The following is a 20,256-nucleotide window of genomic DNA, read 5'->3' on the forward strand; positions in this document are numbered from 1 at the left end:
ATACTGACCGGCTCAAGTTTGATTCAGCCTTCCATCCTTTCTTCTGGGGTCGGTAAAATGAGGACCCAGATTATTGGGGGCCAAAATGCTGACTCTGTAAACTGCTTTGAGAGGACTGTAAAGCACCGTGAAGCGGTATTTAAGTCTAAATGCTGGTGCTAGTATGTATATTTCATATTTCTAAACCAGCCATCTCCCTCAAAAAACACGCCAGGGTAGGGTACGATAGAACACAACCGATAAAGAAAACAACATCTAAATCCTTAACCTGAGAAACTAAAAATTAAATTAGGGATAAGCATTTCAAGCTTATATTATGTATAATGACAATTAAAAACATCCAAAGGTGGAGGAAGGAAATCCCTAGATAGCCATTTAGTGTTGGATTATTACAAGCGAGGTCGGGGGGGGGGCTTTCAAGCGACTAGCCAGCCCCATTGTTTTGGGGTCCTCTCTGCCGCCCCCCACCCCTATGGATGGCCGTGGAGCCAGATAAGTGCCAAAGCCCACTGCAACTACATAGCAAAAAAGGCTCTAAGGGTTGTAAACCTAATTTTACGCAGCTTCTTTTCCAAAAACTCTACACTACTAACCAGAGCATACAAAACATTTGCTAGACCCATTCTTGAATACAACTCGCCTGTCTGGAACCCATACCTCATTTCTGACATCAATACAATTGAACGCATCCAGAAATATTTTACAAGAAGAGTTCTCCACTCCTCTGAAAACAACAAAATACCTTATACCTCCAGACTTGAAATCCTGGGATTAGAAAACTTAGAACTCCGCCGACTCCGATATGACCTGTGTTTAACACACAGAATCATCTATTGCAATGTCCTTCCTGTCGAAGACTACTTCAGCTTCAATTGCAACAATACAAGAGCAAACAATAGATTCAAACTTAATGTTAACCGCTTCAATCTTGACTGCAGAAAATATGACTTCTGTAACAGAGTTCTTAACGCTTGGAACACACTACCTGACTCTGTGGTCTCTTCTCAAAATCCCAAAAACTTCAACCAAAAACTGTCTACTATTGACCTCACCCCATTCCTAAGAGGACTATAAGGGGCGTGCATAAGAGCACAAAAGTGCCTACTGTTCCTGTCCTATTGTTCCCTTTCATTATATCAAATTAATATAGTTGTTGCATATATTTTGCTTATATATTATGTTTGTGTATACTGTTGTGACAAAATAAAAAATAAAAATTTTTGACCCAAGAGAGATTGGGGTCTTTCCCCACCTCTAGGGAGGCCAGATGTTCATAATAATAATAATAATAATAATAATAATAATAATAATAATAATAATAATAATAATAATATCAGAGTTGGAAGGGACCTTGGAGGTCTTCTAGTCCAACCCCCTGCCCAGGCAGGAAACCCTACACCATCTCAGTCAGATGGTTATCCAACATTTTCTTAAAAACTTCCAGTGTTGGAGCATTCACAACTTCTGAAGGCAAGTCGTTTTACTTATTAATTGTTCTAACTGTCAGGAAATTTCTCCTTAGTTCTAAGTTGCTTCTTTCCTTGATTAGTTTCCACCCATTGCTTCTTGTTCTACCCTCAGGTGCTTTGGAGAATAGCTTGACTTAAACTCCCTCGGCTTGCTGTGTCACTTGGGAGGGGGTGAGGGTGTTTGTGTGGTTTTGTGTGTGTGTGTTTGTGCGTGTGTGTGTGTGTGTGGGTGGGTGGGTGGGTGATGGGTGTGTAGAACTATCTCTTGGCAAAGAAAACTTTGTGGAAGCGTCATAACATTCGTGGGCCGATTTGAAGCAAGGAGTAAAACGGATTCTTCCATGATCCAGGTGCGAATTCAGACACGGAATTAAGCATCAAAGCACCTTTACCAGGTGGTTGGGGGTCTTCAGTCTGCAAGAGGGACCCCGACACGCTCTGCTCGCTTTCCTGATCCGTCTCCATGACCTCTGCAAAAAGAAAGAAACCCCGGTCGAAAATGGGGAGGCGCTTCTGACTTCTGATCACATTTTTGACTTACAGGTAGTCCCCGACTTACAATCGTTTGTTTAGCGACCGTTCCAAGTTAACAGCGGCACTGGGGAAAAAAAAGCCGGCTTGGGGCCATTTTTCACACTTACGACTTTTGCCGCACCCCCCGGGGGGGGTGTCAAGTGATCAAAATTCAGAAGAATGGCAAGTGGTTCGTATTTATGACGGTCGCAGTGTTCCCGGGGTCACACGATCCCCTTTTGCGACCGTCTGACAGGGCCATGCGGAATCTGGATTCACTTAACAACCGTGTGACTAACTTAACAACGGCACCGATTCACTGAACTGTCTTGCTTAAGCAACAGAAATTGGGGGCTCCGTTGTGGTCGTAAGTCGAGGATCACTTGCTATTTCTCCCCTTTTTTCTCTCCAGTGCCCCAAACAATTCTAGATATATGGGGGAGGCTTACCCAGCGCCATGGCGTAGCTCTTCTCCACACTCAGTGGCACCAAGATTCCCTTCGTCTTGGTGATGAAGAAGTCAAGAACGGCCATGAGGGAGGAGCAGTAATTCTGAGAGGGGAGAAAAACGTGGGAAAGGAGAGGGGGGCGAAAGCCTTTTCAGGTCAGCTGAAAAAACTCTAAATGCAACAGGGGAATTTAAAGACATTTGAAAACTCTCAGCAGTTTTGAGGAGTTCAGATGGCTGGGGATGGGAGAAGGAAGGAAGGAAAGAAGGAAAGAAATAGAGAAGGGAGGGAGGGAGGAAGGAAGGAAGAAAAGAAGGGAGGGAGGGAGGAAAAAAAGAATGAATGAAAGAAAGAAAGACAGACAGACAGACAGACAGACATACAGACAGGAGGGAGGGAGGGAGGAAAGAAGTAAGGGGAAGTAGGGGAGGAAGAAAGGAAGGAAATAGAGGAAGGAAGGAAAGAAAGAAAGAGAGAGAGAGAAAGGAGGGAGGGAGGGAGGGAGGAAAGAAGGGCGGAAAGAAGGAAGGAGAAGGAGAAGTAGGAGAGGAAGAAAGGAAAGAAATAGAGAAGGAAGGAAGGAAGGAAGGAAGGAAGGAAGGAAGGAAGGAAGGAAGGAAGGAAGGAAGGAAGGAAGGAAGGAAGGAAAGACGGGAGAGAGGGAGGAAAGAAGGGAGGAAAGAAGGAAGGGGAAGGAGAAGTAGGGGAGGAAGAAAAGGAAGGAAATAGAGAAGGAAAGAAGGAAGGAAGGAAGGAAGGAAGGAAGGAAGGAAGGAAGGAAGGAAGGAAGGAAGGAAAGAAAGAAAGAAAGAAAGAAAGAAAGACAGACAGACAGACAGACAGACGGGAGGGAGGGAGGGAGGGAGGGAGGAAAGAAGTAAGGGGAAGTAGAGGAGAAAGAAAGGAAGGAAATAGAGGAAGGAAGGAAGGAAAGAAAGAGAGAGAGAGAGAGAAAGGAGGGAGGGAGGAAAGGAGGAAAGAAGGAAGGAGAAGGAGAAGTAGGGGAGGAAGAAAGGAAGGAAAGAGAGGAAGGAAGGAAAGAGAGAGAGAGAGAGAGAGAGAAAGGAGGGAGGGAGGAGGAAAGAAGGGCGGAAAGAAGGAAGGAGAAGGAGAAGTAGGGGAGGAAGAAAGGAAGGAAATAGAGAAGGAAGGAAGGAAGGAAGGAAGGAAGGAAGGAAGGAAGGAAGGAAGGAAGGAAAGAAAGACGGAAGGGAGGGAGGAAAGAAGGGAGAAAAGAAGGAAGGGGAAGGAGAAGTAGGGGAGGAAGAAAGGAAGGAAATAGAGAAGGAAAGAAGGAAGGAAGGAAGGAAGGAAGGAAGGAAGGAAAGAAAGAAAGAAAGAAAGAAAGAAAGAAAGAAAGAAAGAAAGAAAGAAAGGAGGGAGAGAGGAGGGAGGAGGAGGGAGGAGGAGGGAGGAGGAGGAAAGAAGGAAGGAAAGGAGGAGGAAAGAAGGAAGGAAAGAGAGGAAGGAAGGAAAGAGAGAGAGAGAGAGAGAGAAAGGAGGGAGGAAAGAAGGAAGGAGAAGGAGAAGTAGGGGAGGAAGAAAGGAAGGAAATAGAGAAGGAAAGAAGGAAAGAAGGAAGGAAGGAAGGAAGGAAGGAAAGAAAGAAAGAAAGAAAGAAAGAAAGAAAGAAAGAAAGAAAGAAAGAAAGAAAGGAGGGAGAGAGGAGGAGGAGGGAGGAGGAGGGAGGAGGAGGAAGGAAGGGAAGTAGGGAGGAAGAAAGGAAGGAAGGAGGAAGGAAGGAGAGAGAGAGAGAGAGAGAAAGGAGGAGGGAGGAGGAAGAAGGAGGAAGAAGGAAGGAGAAGGAGAAGTAGGGGAGGAAGAAAGGAAGGAAATAGAGAAGGAAAGAAGGAAAGAAGGAAGGAAGGAAGGAAGGAAGGAAAGAAAGAAAGAAAGAAAGAAAGAAAGAAAGAAAGAAAGAAAGAAAGAAAGGAGGGAGAGAGGGAGGGAGGGAGAGAGGGAGGGAGGGTGGAAAAAAGGAAGCAGAAGGAGAAGTAGGGGAGGAAGAAAGGAAGGAAATAGAGAAGGAGGAAGGAAGGATGGAAATAAAGAGGAAGGAAGAAAGGAAGGAAGGAGAAGTGGACGGAAGGAAATAAAAGAGGAAGGGAGGAAAGGAACAGAGAAGGTGGAAGGAAGGATGGAAACATAGAAGGAGAAGAGGAAGAGGAAGGAAGGAAGGGAATAGAGAAGAAGAAAGGAAGGAAGGAAGGGGAAAACCCACCTATAGCCATGAGGTTTTGCCCAATGCTGCAAGAGTCCAGCTGAGAACATGCAAGCTCTTCACATTTTTCCCCCACTTGCATGAGATCTAGTAACCTGGGGAACTTGTCCATTTTCAAAAGTAGATATTTTAAAGGAATAACTTGAAAAAGTTATCTGATCGAGGTCTATTCTCCCCTCCCTTTCTTTTCTAAAAACCTGGTTTGCCTTCATCACCTCCACCCCCCCCCCACCCCCGTCACCCTCCGGGCCCCCTTACCGGCTTTTCCATAACGATGATGTATTCCCCACCGACCACGTTGATCTTATAGTGCTTGACGCTCACGGCTCTGCAAAGAACACAAAACGGAATTCGAATTCTGTCCCCCCTTGAGTTTCACCCCGGGGGCCTGATTTCATTTAGGCCATTTCCAAGGTCAGAAGGCGAAAATACAGGCGGTCCTCAACTTAACGACCGCCATTTATGTGGCCAAAATTTATGTTGTTAAGTGAGACATTTGTTAAGGGAGTTGTGCCCCGTTTTACGACTTCCCTTGACACATTTGTTAAGCGAGTCACTTGCAGTCGTTAAATTAGGGACACCGTTGTTAAGTGAATCTGGCTTCCCCATTGGCTTGGCTTGTCCGAAGGTCGCAAAAGGGGGATCGGGTGACCCCGGGACACTGCAACCGTCATAAATGTGAGTCAGATATCAAGCCTCTGAAGGTAAATCGTGTGACCATGGGGATGCTACAACAGTCGTAAGTGTGAAAAACTGGCCGTAAGTCACTTTTTTTCAGCGCCGTTGTAACTTCGAATGGTCACTAAACAAACGGTTGTAAATTGAGGACTACCTGTGGTGGGTTAAGCTCATCGCTCTCTGTAGACGTCCGAAAGGCAGGAAGTAAGTCATAAGTCGAGAACTGCCAGTAACCAGAACTTGAAAGACCCAAACGTTCTTTATTTGGGGCATTTTAGTGTTTCGTTGTTCGTGAACTGCCTAGGATTGCTGGGACACTCTCTCTCTCTCTCTCTCTCTCTCTCTCTCTCTCTCTCTCTCTCTCTCTCTCTCTGTGTGTGTGTGTGTGTGTGTAAATTTAAAAAAACATAAAACTCACCCATGCACTTTCTGCCGAACGGTCAACGAGAAACTCTTCCCATCCTGTCCGGGACGCAACAACATGTTGCCGTAATTTTCGTTCTGCTCCAGAAGGGCCACAGCTTCCATTCTGGAGACCTGGAAGAAACAGCTGGGAGAGGAAAGGAAGGAAGGAAGGAAGGAAGGAAGGAAGGAAGGAAGGAAGGAAGGAAGGAAGGAAGGAAGGAGGGAGGGAGGAAAGAGGGAGAGAGGAAGGAAGGAAAGGAGGGAGGAAGGAAGGCAGGAGAGAGGGAGGAGGGAGGGAGAGAGATGGATGGGCGGAAGGAAGGAAGGAAGGAAGGAAGGAAGGAAGGAGGAAGGAAGGAAGGAGGGAGGGAGGGAGGAAGGAGGGAGGGAGGAAAGAGGGAGAGAGGAAGGAAGGAAGGAGGAGAGAGGAGAAGGAGGAGGAGGAAGGAGGAGGAGAGAGATGGATGGGCGGAAGGAAGGAAGGAGGAGGAAGGAAGGAAGGAAGGAGGAGGAAGGAAGGAGGAGGAGGAAAGAGGTAGGAAGAGGGAGAGAGGAAGGAAGGAAGGAGGAGAGAGGGAGGAGGAGGAGGAGAGGAAGGAGGAGGAGGGAGAGATGGATGGGCGGAAGGAAGGAAGGAGGAGGAAGGAAGGAAGGAAGGAGGAGGAGGAGGAAGGAAGGAGGAGGAGGAGAGGGAGAGAGGAAGGAAGGAAGGAGGAGGAGGAAAGAGGGAGAGAGGAAGGAAGGAAGGAGGGAGAGAGGAGGAGGAGGAGGAGGAGGAGGAGGAGGAGAGAGAGGAAGGAAGGAAGGAAGGAGGAGGAGGAAGGAAGGAAGGAGGGAGGAAGGAAAGAAAGAAAGAAAGAAGAAAGAGAGAGAGAGAAGGAGGAAGGGAGAGAGGGAGGAATGAAAAAAGGAAGGAGAAAGAAAGGGAGAGAGAGAGAAAGATAGAAGGAAGGAAGGAAAGACAGAAAGAAAGAGAAAAAGAGAGGGAGAGAGAATGAGGGAGGGAAGAAGGAAGGAAGGAGAAAGACATAGAGAGAGAGAAAGAACCTTAAGAGCGTGCGACACTGCAAGGTTGTTGGTCAGCTGAAAGCATTCAGCTCCAGAGCTGCACTATCTACCCCTTCTCGTATGTATGTATGTATTTATTTATTTATTTATTGGATGTTGAACCTGCCTTTATTATTTTATAAGTAACCTAAGGTAGCAAACATACCCAACTTCCTCCTCCTATTTTTCCTACTGCAACAACAACCTTGTGAGGTGGATTGGCTCAAAGTCACCCAGCTGGCTTTCATGCCGAAGGCGGGGCTCGAACTCACCATCTCCTGGCGAATGTCCCAATGTCACCGAACCAGCGTTCACACCGAAGGCAGGACTAGAACTCCCTGTCTCCTGGTGATTGGCCCAAAATCACCCAACTGGCTTTCATATCTAAGGCGGGACTAGAACTCCCAGTCTCCTGGTGAATGGACCAAAGTCACCCAGCCTGCTTTCACACCTAAGGCAGGACTAGAATTCACTGCCTCCTGGTGACTGGCTCAATGTCACCCACCAGCTTTCATACCTAAAGTGGAACTAGAACTCCCAGTCACCTGGTGATTGGCCCAAAGTCACCCAGCTGGCTTTCACGCCTAAGGTGGAACTCGAACTCACTGTCTACTGGTGATTGGCCCAAAGTCACCCAACCGGATTTCATGCCTAAGGAAGGACTAGAACTCACCATCTCCTGGTGATTGGCCCAAAGTCACCCAGCCGGCTTTCATGTCTTAGGCAGGACTAGAACTCCCAGTCTCCTGGTGATTGGCCCAAAGTCACCCAGCCGGCTTTCATGTCTTAGGCGGGACTAGAACTCCCAGTCTCCTGGTGATTGGCCCAAAGTCACCCAGCCGGCTTTCATGCCTAAGGCAAGACTAGAACTCACCGTCTCCTGGTTCCTAGACTGGCCCTTTCACCGCTACACCAAACTGGCTTGATGTGACGGTAATGTAATTGGCAATGTCTTCCAATGTTCCTCACAGGTTTGTATAAACGAACGCCACAACTACTCACTTGGGTAGCTTCTCTTCCCTTTCGAGGGTCGCGCTGAGGTTGGATCGCCTCTCTTGCTCCTTCTCCAAGGCTTCGGACAACCTGTACAGGTGTCCCGGCAGCAACGAGACGGATTCCGGGATCTTCATCTAAGGATCATGGAAGCCCAACGTAAAAAAAAATCTATGTTTTTAAAAACATTTCAGAGGTCGCCCTCAGCTTACGACCCCCAACATCTCTGTCGCTGGGCGAGACGTTTGTGACGTGAGCTTTGCCCCGTTTTGCGACCTTCCTTGCCGCGGGTCGTTAAGTGAATCGCCGCCGTTGATCAAGTTGGCCACGCGGTTGTTAAAAAACCGAATCTGGCTTTTCCCCATGGACTTCGCTGGTCAGAAGGTCGCAAAACAGGGGATCGCGTGACCTCGGAAACACAGCAACGGTCGTAAGTGTGAGTCAAGTGGCCAAGGGTCTGAATGCGGATGGCGAGATCATGGGGATGCCAGAAAGGTCGTAAATATGAACAACGGCCCTGCCGATATGGAAACTACCGGCTGTAATTCGCTTTTTTCAATGCCCTTGAAACTTTGAATGGTCACTAAGTGAACGCTGTAAGTTGAGGACTGCCTGTGCAAATCACCTTAACATTTGTTCCAGGGCTATTTGATTTTGGTGGAAAAGTCACATAATTACAGGCCGTCCTCGACTTACGACCGCGACTGGGCTCCACATTTCTGTAGCTAAGCATGACAGTTGTTAAAATGAGCTTTGCTCCCATTTGCAACCTGTCCTGTCACCGTGGTTATGTGAATCACTGCCGTTGTTAAGTGAATAATGCAGTCACTAAGTGAATCTGGCTTCCCCATTGACTTTCCTTGTCGGAAGGTCGCAAACAAGGGGATGGCGTGACCCCGGGACCCTCCGACCGTCATAAATACGAGTCCGCTGCCAAGTTTCTGAATTTTGATCATGTGACCGTTGGGATGCGCCAAGGTTAGTTGGTCTTCCCATTCCATTTGAAGTACTGACACCTTTCTACTCTTGTCGCAATTTAAAATAAATAAGGACAAGACATTCCAAAAAACAATTTATTCTTTAAGAAAGCGGGCAGAGAATAAATGACCCCCTACCTCCACCATGGTGAGTATAAAACCTTTCCACATTTCCTGCTGTTCCAGGCTCTCCATCTGTAAAAAGACAACAAAGCCCATCTAAGGTTAAGAATTATGCCAGGAATAGAATTGTGGAATCATAGAGTCATAGGGTTCGAACGAACCTTGGAGGTCACGGAATCACAGTTATGGGGGTTGCAACAGTAGTCGTGAAATCATAGAGTCAAAGGGCTGGAAGGGACCTCGGAGGTCATGGAATCACAGTTATGGGGATTGCAACAGTAGTCGTGAAATCATAGAGTCACAGGGTTGGAAGGGACCTTGGGGGGGGAGGTCACAGAATTATGGAGTCATGGGGTCTCTGTGAATCATAGAGTCACGGGGTTGGAAGGGACCTTGGAGGTCATGGAATCACAGTTATGGGGGCTGCAACAGAGGTCATGAAATCATAGAGTCACGGGGTTGGAAGGGACCTCGGAGGTCATGGAATCACAGTTATGGGGATTGCAACAGTAGTCGTGAAATCATAGAGTCACAGGGTTGGAAGGGACCTTGGGGGGGTCACAGAATCGTGGAGTCATGGGGTCTCTGTGAATCATAGAGTCACGGGGTTGGAAGGGACCTCGGAGGTCATGGAATTTTATTGGGTATTTTAATATGGTATTTTAATATTGGGTATTTTAATATGGTCAATTTGACGGTTTTTAATTTCGGCCTTTATTAAATAAGTTTTTTAATTGTTATTTTAAGTTTGTATATTTAACTGTTTTAATGTAGGCTGTACACCGCCCTGAGTCCTTCGGGAGAAGGGCGGTATAAAAGTTTGAATAATAAATAAATAAATAAATAAATAAATGGAATCATGGAGTCATGGGGTCACTGTGAATCGTAGAGTCACAGGGTGGAAGGGACCTTCGAGGTCATGGAATCACATTTATAGGGGTCACAACAGAGGTCATGAAAACATAGAGTCACAGGGTTGGAAGGGACCTTTGAGGTCATGGGATCACATTTATAGGGGTTGCAATGGAGGTTTTGGCATCATAGAGTCACAGCACAGGGTTGGAAGTGAGGCTATGGTATCACAGGGTCATGGGGTTGGAAAGCCACCTTGAAGATCATGGAATCATAGAGTCACAGGGTTGAAACGGACCTCGGCCATCTTGGAATCATAGAGTCACAAGTTTGGAAGCAACCCTGGAGGTCATGAAATCAAGAGCCATAGAGCTGTTAAAAGACCTTGAGATCTTCTAGTAATCTAGTTCAGGGGTCTCCAACCTTGGCCCCTTTAAGACTTGTGGACTTCAACTCCCAGAGTCTCTCAGCCAGCAAAGCTGGCTGAGGAACTCTGGGAGTTGAAGTCCACAAGTCTTAAAGGAACCAAGGTTGGAGACTCCTGATCTAATTCAATCTCCAGCCCACACAAGAATCCTCAGACTATCTCAGAGAAAACAGATGTCCATTCTTAACTGAAGACCTTCCAGTGATGGAGCCCGCAAAATTCTAGAATTAATTTTGTTTTGTTGTGATTTAGATTCTAGATCCGGGGGGGGGGAGGGTCTCCCAAATTTGGTCACTTTAAGACTTGTGGACTTCAATTCCCAGAATTCCTCAACCAGCGTGGCTAGCTGAGGAATCCTGGGACTTGAAGTCCACAAGTCCACCCGTCGTTCAACCAACCAACCTCCAACAATCCATTGTACAAAACTTCCAACCACCCGTCGTTCAGAACCTCCAACCACCCGTCATCCAAAACTAGGTACGCACGCCCCTTATTTCCTCTACACCAAACACTGCAGATCTTAAATGCAAATTGATAAATGCAAGAAGCATTGTAAACAAATTGCCTGAATTTCTCCTCTTGTTAAATACTGGTACATTTGACATTATATTTGTATGCGAAACATGGCTGAACTCATCCCTCCCTGACTCCATTATTTCAGACAAAGAGTATCATGTTTTTCGGTCACATCATGAAACCCGCAGAGGAGGTGGAGTGGCTATCTTTTACAAAAAGTCACTGAATCTAAAAAATATTCAAGTTGCACATAAACTCGCTCTTCCTGAAACTATTGTATGCGAACTGTCCCTTAACATCACACTTCGCTTCTTGCTATGCTACAGAGCCCCTGACTACGACATCACACATGCGAACATGTTAACCACACTACTAACTTGGGCTACGTCTTGCCCATATCCACTCATCTTCCTGGGTGACCTCAATCTACCTCTTATTAACTGGATAACAAATTAATGTAGAACTGAACCCATCCATACTACCCTGTACAATGCTGTTACAAATCTAGGTCTTGATCAACTAGTAACTAACAATACAAGACTCAACAACTGCCTTGACCTCATCTTCTGCAACAACGCAAACTCAATTTATGGACTACAAATAAAAGAACCCTTTTCCAACAGTGACCACAGCATGATAGACTTTTGTCTCAATATACGCCCTTACAAAAATCTTCATAATAACGGTATTCCAAACTACAATTTCAAAAAAGCCAACTATGACCTTATAAACACCGATCTCTCATCTCTTGACTGGCAAAATCTATTCTCAATCTGTATCATTGCTGAAGACCACTATAGAGTTTTCCTACTTGAAGTCAATAGAATCATTAAACTATACGTACCACAGACCACCACCAAAATCAGAAAAAACAAATTATCCATATCAGTAAAAAAGCTCCAATCCAAAAAAAAAAAAAAATCCCTCTGGAGAAGAAACAAAACTGGCTATGTAGCCAACTTCAGAAACCGCTACAAAAATATATGCAACCAAATAAAAATTGAATGCACCAATTACCACACCAAACAAGAAGAAGACCTTCTGCGCACAAAATCCAATCGTGCTTTTTATAATTTTGTGAACAACAAACTTAAAGACTCGAGATCCATCCCACCACTAAAAGGATCTAACGGGCAAAGAATATAGTGATGAAACAGTTAAAGCAAACCTCTTTAACACATTCTTCGGCTCAGTCTTTGTTAACAGCTATGGCTCATACCCAACATTCCCCAGTTGTACTAGCAATGAGTACAATGAACTAACACAAATAGATTTCACAGAAGATAATGTTGAAAAGGCCCTTCGCAAACTGAAACCATCCCTATCTATTGGACCTGATGGACTATGTGCATACTTCTTAAAAAAGCTTTCCACTAATATAGTAGAACCCCTAAGCATAATCTTTGAAAAAGCTTTCACGACCAGCTCCCTTCCCAAACTTTGGTCACTAGCCACGGTCATCCCTGACTTCAAAAAAGGAGACCCCAGCCTAGTTGAAAATTACAGACCAATCTCTTTATGCTGTATCACCTGCAAAGTAATGGAATCTATCATCAACCAATCCATTACCTTCCACCTAGAAACAAACAACCTACTCTCTAATAAACAATTTGGTTTCAGAAAAAAATTATCATGTAATTTACAACTTCTGCACTGCAAAAAAATATGGACTACAAATCTTGATCAGGGCAAAGCAATAGATGCAATTTACATAGACTTCTGTAAAACTTTTGACTCTGTGGTACATGACAAACTTCTCCTAAAACTAAAATCCTATGGCATCTCCGGACCCCTCCACAATTGGATAACAGTGTTCCTGTTAAACAGACATGTAGTCAAAATAGGCAGTGCCCTATCAAATCCTGTTCCATGGGTGTGGCTCCATGACTCAGCACTTATCCAGGCCTGCCCCTCCTTCCTTTGCTGACGCCGCCCATTCTCCGGAAGCGGGGATCTATCCATTGCATCGTTTCGTCCCCAGCTGCCGGTAATCCCAGCTCGTGGCTGGCTTCAGGTGCACATGCAATCGGGGGGAGGTTTGTTTGCTCGGTTTGTCTGGACATGGCGCCAGGGCTGGGGGCTGGAGGCATGCCAGGACATTCTTCTGTACTATCAGTCTCTGGCTGAGATAGCAAGAGATGAGAGGGGCCCGGCTGCGGTGGGGAGGGGGGGCGAGCAAGGCACAACAACCAACACTCTTCATATCATACATTAATGATCTCTGTGGCCATATTATAAGTAATTGTGTTCTCTTCGCTGATGACGTTAAACTATTTAACACTACCAACAATACAGCTACCCTTCAAAAAGACCTTGACTTTGTGTCAGAACGGTCAAAAAATTGGCAACTCCAAATCTCAACCAGCAAATGTTCTGTCTTACACATTGGCAAAAAGAATCTGAACACTAAATACAAGCTCAATGGACATTACCTTGTAGATGACCCTCACCCCGTCAAAGACCTTGGAATTTTCATATCAAACAATCTAAGTGCCAAAGCCCACTGCAACTACATCGCCAAAAAGAGTTTAAGAGTTATAAACTTAATCTTGCATAGCTTCTTCTCCAGAAACTCTACACTACTAACCAGAGCATATAAAACATTTGCTAGACCAATTCTTGAATACAGCTCAACTGTCTGGAACCCATACCTCATTTCTGACATCAATACAATTGAGCGTGTCCAGAAATATTTTACAAGAAGAGTTCTCCACTCCTCTGATCACAACAAAATACCTTATGCCACCAGACTTGAAATCCTGGGTTTAGAAAATTTAGAACTACGCCGTCTTCAACATGACCTGAGTTTAACTCATAGAATCATCTATTACAATGTCCTTCCTGTCGAAGACTACTTCAGCTTCAATCGCAACAATACAGGAGCACACAATAGAATTAACCTTAATGTGAACCGCTCCAATCTTGATTGCAGAAAATATGACTTCAGTAACAGAGTTGTTAATGCCTGGAATGCACTACTTGACTATGTGGTCTCTTCTCAAAATCCCCAAAGCTTTAACCAAAGACTATCTACTATTGACCTCACCCCATTCCTAAGAGGTCTGTAAGGGGCCTGCATAAGAGCACCAACGTGCCTATCGTTCCTGTCCTAATGTTCCCTTTGATTGTATCCAATTTCATATAGTTATTACATACTTATGATTATATTTATATGTTATATATCTTATATGTCGTATAGTCATTTCATGCTTATGCTTATATATAATGTTGTGACAAATAAATTAAATAAACAAAATAAAGTCTTAAAGTGGCCTAGTTTGGGAGACCCCTGTTCTAGATTAATCCAGCCTTTTTCTAGCAGGATACAAATACCAACCAGGGTTTAAAGTTTTTTTTAAAAAAAAAATAGATGATGATACGGTTTGGAAAGATTTTGCATCTTAGCTCTTGGCATGCTTAAGTATACCACAATTCCATTTTTATTTTATTTTATTTGAATTTATATCCTGCCCTTCTCCGAAGACTCAGGGCGGCTTACACTGTGTTAAGCAATAGTCTTCATCCATTTGTATATTAAATACAAAGTCAACTTTTATTGCCCCCAACAATCTGGGTCCTCATTTTACCTACCTTATAAAGGATGGAAGGCTGAGTCAACCTTGGGCCTGGTGGGACTAGAACTTGCAGTAATTGCAAGCCGCTGTGTTAATAACAGACAGACTTAGTCTGCTGAGCCACCAGAGGCCCTTTATTTATTTCAGGAACAGCTCATGGGTGGAATAATCCCTTTGTAACAACAACAAAAAAGAGAAATAGATAAAATACATTACCCTCAACTTTACTTCTTGGTTCCGCATCCTCAGAGTCAGCCCTGGTTTTTCTGTAGATGTGGGATTCACACTTCTTGGACAGTTGTCTTCGGCCAGGGAGACCAAGTCAGTCAGATCAATTTTCTCAATATACTGGAGGTAAGGAAAAATGAGCAAAAAAGGTAAGTTTCCAAGCTTCTAGTCCTCAAGGTTGCAGTTTATCCAAGTCAGCTGCCCAACAACTTTTTTCAAGATTCAAACAAAGAAGGGTCTTATGTCACGTTGACTGACGAATCCAACCAAAGCAAGCATGGTCGAAACGATCCAATTTCCGAATGCAAAACTTTAATTGAGCACATCATTTCGGCACCAATGAGGGCAAAACCAGATCTAGCTAATTCTCATGCAAAGCCAAATTATTAAAATATTGGATTCTCCCTCCCCCTATTAGAGCGGGTCATATTGTCCACTGGAGTCTCTTTGTGTTGTTATGAGAAAAAGTCTTTGGTTTTGGAAAACACCTGCAGAAGTGGCCTTGGCTCTCACAGCTCGTCTTCTTGATGTCTGGAGTATACATTCCATGTCACTTTACGCAAACCACGCAACACCGCACTGTACTTACCTGACATTCTCTGTTGGTGTGGTAGAAATACAAGGTGGAACCCCAGAGACCAGCCCAGTACTTCTTATAATCCTATTAAAATAAAAAGGGAACGGAGGAATGATTCAATGGGATTCTCTTGAAACGGTAAGGGTTTTGATCTCACCGTCCCACTCGCCATCTTGATTTTTTTGCCCCCCTGCAGTCAATAATAGATTGGACATTTGTGTGTACGTGTGTGTGCGTGTATGTGCAATTTCTGGGCTTTCCAGAGAGAAAACATTCCATTAAAGTTCCATGTTTTACAGATAAACTTCAACCAGGGGTGAAATGTTACTGGTTCAGGCCGGTTCACTAGAACCGGTAGTAAAAAATGCTAAAAAAAAAAATGTAAAAAAAAAAGTTCCAACGATCAGCTGAGTGACCTGCGATCATAGGAACTTTTTTTTTTTTTTACTTTTTAAGCATTTTTTTTTATTACCAATTCGGGTGAATAGGTAGTAAAAAAATGCTTTAAAACAGTAAAAAAAAAAAAAAAGGCTCAGACAATCACGCGGCACAACTGTGACCGTCCGAGCCTTTTTTTTTTTACTTTTTAAAAGTATTTTTTGACTACCTAATCACCCGAACCGGTAGTAAAAAAATGCTTAAAAAAGCTAAAAAAAAAAAAGGATCACAGCTGTGATCGTCGGAACCTTTTTTTTTTTTTACTTTTATAAAGCATTTTTTACTACCTATTCGACCGAACCAGAAGTTAAAAAATGCTTTTAAAAAGTTTTTAAAAAGGTTCCCAAGATCGCGTGCCAAAGCTGATTTCTCCCCAACCCCCACTCGCTGTCCTACTTACCTTCCCAACCCTACTTTTGGCACGTAGTGCGCATAAGCATGCTGTTGTGTCTGCGCCCCCCGAGCCGGGCCCCCCGCCAGAAAGTGACTTGGAAAGTGAGGGGGAAGGGCCGTCAGGACTTACCTCGGGAGCACCGGCTTCCCTGGCTCAGCTCCAGGAGTCAGAGGCAGGCCAGGTGGAGGAGATAAGGAGGTCTCCGTCCCCTGACTCTTTCCCCCCCCCCAGGCCACGCCTCCAGACCCAGCTGATGGCAATCAGGCCTGGCTGGACCCTAGGTTTCGTAGGCAGGAGAGGCGGGAACAACAGAAGCAGGGGTGGGGCAGGCCTAGGAAGTGCTGAGTCATGGAGCCACACCCCACAGGATATAAAGGCAGCCAGAGCTGCTGTGCCTCTTTGTAGCAGGCAAATTAACTGCTAACTGAGAACTGAAGTACTGTTTGTTCCTGGGTGACTCATCGGCGTCGAGGGAGATAAAAAAGACACTTGGCAGGCACTTGCTATTTTGCTGCCAGAGCTGATAGTGCCGGCTAATTAAGCCATCGCTCGGACAGAGGCGAAGGGGGACAGAACACATGCATTGTCCATTTTGTGTGAAATGTGTATGTGCGCGCAGCATGCGCTTGCCATGCAGCGCGCATGCGCAGCCAGCGAACTTCTAGCAAACCAGTTCAGACTTCACTTACTTCAACTTACGACCACAACTGAGCCCAAAGTTTATGTTGCTAAGTGAAACGTTTGTTATGAGTTTTGACCCATTTTATGAACTTACGTGCCACAGCTGTTAATTATTGCCCAGCTGGCTATTATGCCTAAAGCAGGACTAGAACTCACAGTCTCCTGGTTTCTAGGCCAGCACTTTAACCACTACACATAACGGGCTCACATCTCCATTCCATCACGATCTGATATTTTTGTAAGTTACCAAAACGTGCGATTAGAAAAACAAAACGGAAACCCAAGACGTACAAAATGCAAAGTCCAATTTTTTTTGTACCGCCACCGAATGACACCGATCAGCCACTGAGGCAGGAGGCAGCCAGGCCAATGAGTTTATCAAAGTTTCTCAACTTTCTCGCATTACTTTCTCGCAGAGTGGCTCAGTCTACTTTATAATAAAGGGACAGAATCTTGCAAGTCTGGAAGTACCTTCACTCTGTCAAGGACCTTGGGGCAGGGATGAAATTCAGCAGGTTCTGACAGGTTCTGGAGAACCGGTAGCAGAACTTTTGAGCGGTTCGGAGAACCGGTAGCAGAAATTTTGAGTAGTTTGGAGAACCGGCAACTACCACCTCTGGCTGGCCCCAGAGTGGGGTGGGAATGGAGGTTTTGCAATATCCTTCCCCCAGGAGCGGGAGGGAATGGATATTTTGCAGTATCCTTCCCTGCCACGCCCACCAAGCCACACCATGCCCACCAAGCCATGTCCACAGAACCGGTAGTAAAAAAAATTGGATTTCCCCACTGTCTTGGAGTACTCATCTCTAATGATCAAAGTGCCAAAGCCCACTGTAACAACATCGCCAAAAAGGCATTAAAAGTTGTTAACCTAATCTTGCATAGCTTCTTCTCCGGTAATATTGAACTGCAAACTAGAGCATACAAAACCTTTGCTAGACCAATTCTCGAATACAGCTCCTCTGTCTGGAACCCGCACTGCATATCGGACATTAGTACAATCGAACGTGTCCAGAGGTATTTCACAAGAAGAGTCCTCCACTCCTCCACTTGTAACAGAATCCCTTATGCTACCAGGCTTGAAATTTTGGGCTTAGACAACTTAGAACTACGCCGCGTACTACGCGTAGTACACAAAATTATCTGCTACGACATCCTACCTGTCAATGACTATTTCAGCTTCAGCCACAACAATGCACGAGCAAATAATAGATACAAACTTAAGATAAATCTCTCCAAACTCGATTGCAGGAAATACGACTTCAGCAACAGAGCGATCAATTCCTGGAATGCACTACCTGACTCTGTGGTCTCTTCCCAAAGTCCCAAAAGCTTTAACCAAAGACTATCTACTGTTGACCTCACCCCATTCCTAAGAGGTCTTTAAGGGGCGTGCATAAGAGCACCAGCATGCCTACCGTCCCTGTCCTAATGTCCCCCTTTTATTCGTATCCATCTCATGTATTCATAATCATGTTTACACTTATATCTGTTGTCTAATACATGCTTGACAAAATAAATAAATAAAATAAAAATAAAGTACAATTCTGTCCCTATTTCATTCTCCTTTACAGCCTGGGAAACTAGGGAAGGTCCTTTCTGAGCCTCCTTCTCCACCCATTATACAGCAGAGGGCTATGCGGCCTCTTATCTGACTGTTCCCTAGCTAGAATATATTCCCCATCTTCTGAGAAACTAGGGAGGGTCTCTTCTGAGTCTCCTTCTCCACCCGTTATACAGCAGAGGGCTATGCGGCCTCTTAACTATTCCCTAGAGCGAACATGACTCTTTTAAGACTTGTGGACTTCAACTCCCAGAGTTAAAAGCTGGCTGAGGAACTCTGGGAGTTGAAGTCTACAAGTCTTAAAAGAGCCAAGTTTGCAGACCCCTGTCCTAGAGAGCGTTCCTCCCCCACTTTACAGCCCAAGAAACTATGGAGGGTCCCTTCTAAACCTCTTTCTCCATTCATTATGCAGCTTCAGGCTGTGCTGCCTCTTATCTGTTGCCCAGGCAGCGTTTTATCGGGGTTTTATTATTTTGTCGCAATTTTTTAATATTCGGCCTTATTTAATAAGTTTCTTAATTGGTGTTTTATTTTGTATTTATATGTATGTTTTTATTAGGCTGTAAACCGCCCTGAGTCCCCCAGGAGATAGGGCGGTATAAAAATGCGATTAAATAATTAATTAATTAATTAATAAATCTCCACCCCACCCTTTACAGCTTGAGAAACTAGGGAGGGTCCCTTCCGAGCCTCTTTCGCTACCTGTTATGCAGGCAGTCCTCAACTTGTGTGACCACAGCCGAGCCCAGAATTTACGTTGCAAAAGCGAGACGTTTGTTAAGCGAGGTTTGCCCCGTTTTACGACTTTGCTTGCCGCGCGTGTTAAGCGAATCACCGCGGTTGTTGAATTAGTCCGTGCAACACGGTCGTTAAAGGAATCTGGCTTACCCGTTGACTTCGCTTTGTCCGAAGGGGAATACGTGACCCCCCACCCACCCACCCCGGGACACTGCAACCGTCATAAATAGGAACCAGTGGTCAAGTATCCAAATATAGATGAAGCAAACCACAGGGCGATGCTGCAACGGTTGTTAAGTGTGAAAAACGGACACCAGTCACTTTTTTTTTTCAGTGTCAGTGTGGCTTCGAACGGTCCCTAAACGAACGGTTGTAAGTCGAGGACTATCTGTACAGCTGAGGGCTACGCTGCAGATGCGGCTGTCCATCGGGGGCGAGTCGTCGGCCCCGATGGAGAAGGTACGCAACTTGGGCGTGCTCCTGGATGGTCGGTTGTCCTTTGAAGATCATTTGGCGACCGTCTCTAGGAGAGCTTTTTATCAGGTTCGCCTGATCCGCCAGTTGCGTCCCTTCCTGGACCGGAATGCCCTATGCACGGTCACTCATGCCCTTGTTACCTCTCGCCTGGACTACTGCAATGCTTTCTACATGGGGCTCCCCTTGAAGAGCACCCGGAGTCTTCAGCTAGTCCAGAATGCAGCTGCGCGGGTTATTGAGGGAGCGGTTCAAAGCTCCCATGTAACACCGATCCTGCGCAGACTGCACTGGCTACCTGTTGTTTTCCGGGTGCCACTTCAAGGTATTGGTTACCACCTTTAAAGCGCTCCATGGCTTAGGACCAGGCTATCTACGGGACCGTCTACTGCTGGCCTCTATCTCCCAGTGTCCAGTGCGTTCCCACTGAGAGGGACTCCTCAGGGTGCCGTCAGCCAAACAGTGGGGAGGGCCTTCTCTGTGGGGGCTCCTACCCTGTGGAACGAGCTTCCCCTCGGGCTTCGACAACTACCTGACCTTAGGACCTTTCGCCGCGAACTTAAAGCCTATTTATTTCGTATGGCTGGACTGGACTGATATTAAATTTTAAATTTTAATTGAATTTTGATGGGTTTTAAATTTCTGTACTTTTATGGGGTGTAATGTTATTTTAAATTTTCTGGCAAATTTGAATCAGTTTTTTAAGGGTTGTTTTAATTATGGTGTATGTTTTTGTTTGTATTTTATTTGCCTGTTCACCGCCCTGAGTCCTTCGGGAGAAGGGCGGTATACAAATTAAAATGTTATTATTATTATTATTACGCCGCCTCTTATCTGTCCGTTCCTAGGAATCAATCCTTCGTCAGTCTCTCAAAGTCTTTTGCACATACCTTTACACTCCCCGATATGCCAGAAGA

The 20,256-nt window shown here is 45.2% G+C and overlaps 1 protein-coding gene across 1 annotated transcript in view; it reads right to left on the bottom strand.

The window, feature by feature from the left end:
• Positions 1-20,256, bottom strand: part of STAP2 (signal transducing adaptor family member 2) — a 33,728-nt gene that overhangs the window by 12,274 nt on the left and 1,198 nt on the right. Inside the window, exons 3-10 of the mRNA XM_058163607.1 lie at positions 15,063-15,134; positions 14,462-14,593; positions 8,891-8,947; positions 7,785-7,912; positions 5,749-5,880; positions 4,911-4,980; positions 2,432-2,534; positions 1,862-1,939 (exon numbers count right to left, since the gene is read on the bottom strand). Of these exons, the coding sequence (XP_058019590.1) occupies positions 1,862-1,939; positions 2,432-2,534; positions 4,911-4,980; positions 5,749-5,880; positions 7,785-7,912; positions 8,891-8,947; positions 14,462-14,593; positions 15,063-15,134 (772 nt within the window). The remainder of the gene's footprint in view (positions 1-1,861; positions 1,940-2,431; positions 2,535-4,910; positions 4,981-5,748; positions 5,881-7,784; positions 7,913-8,890; positions 8,948-14,461; positions 14,594-15,062; positions 15,135-20,256) is intronic.

The sequence above is a fragment of the Ahaetulla prasina genome, chromosome 1 (genome assembly GCF_028640845.1).
Source record: "Ahaetulla prasina isolate Xishuangbanna chromosome 1, ASM2864084v1, whole genome shotgun sequence".
Taxonomy (NCBI): Eukaryota; Metazoa; Chordata; class Lepidosauria; order Squamata; family Colubridae; genus Ahaetulla; species Ahaetulla prasina.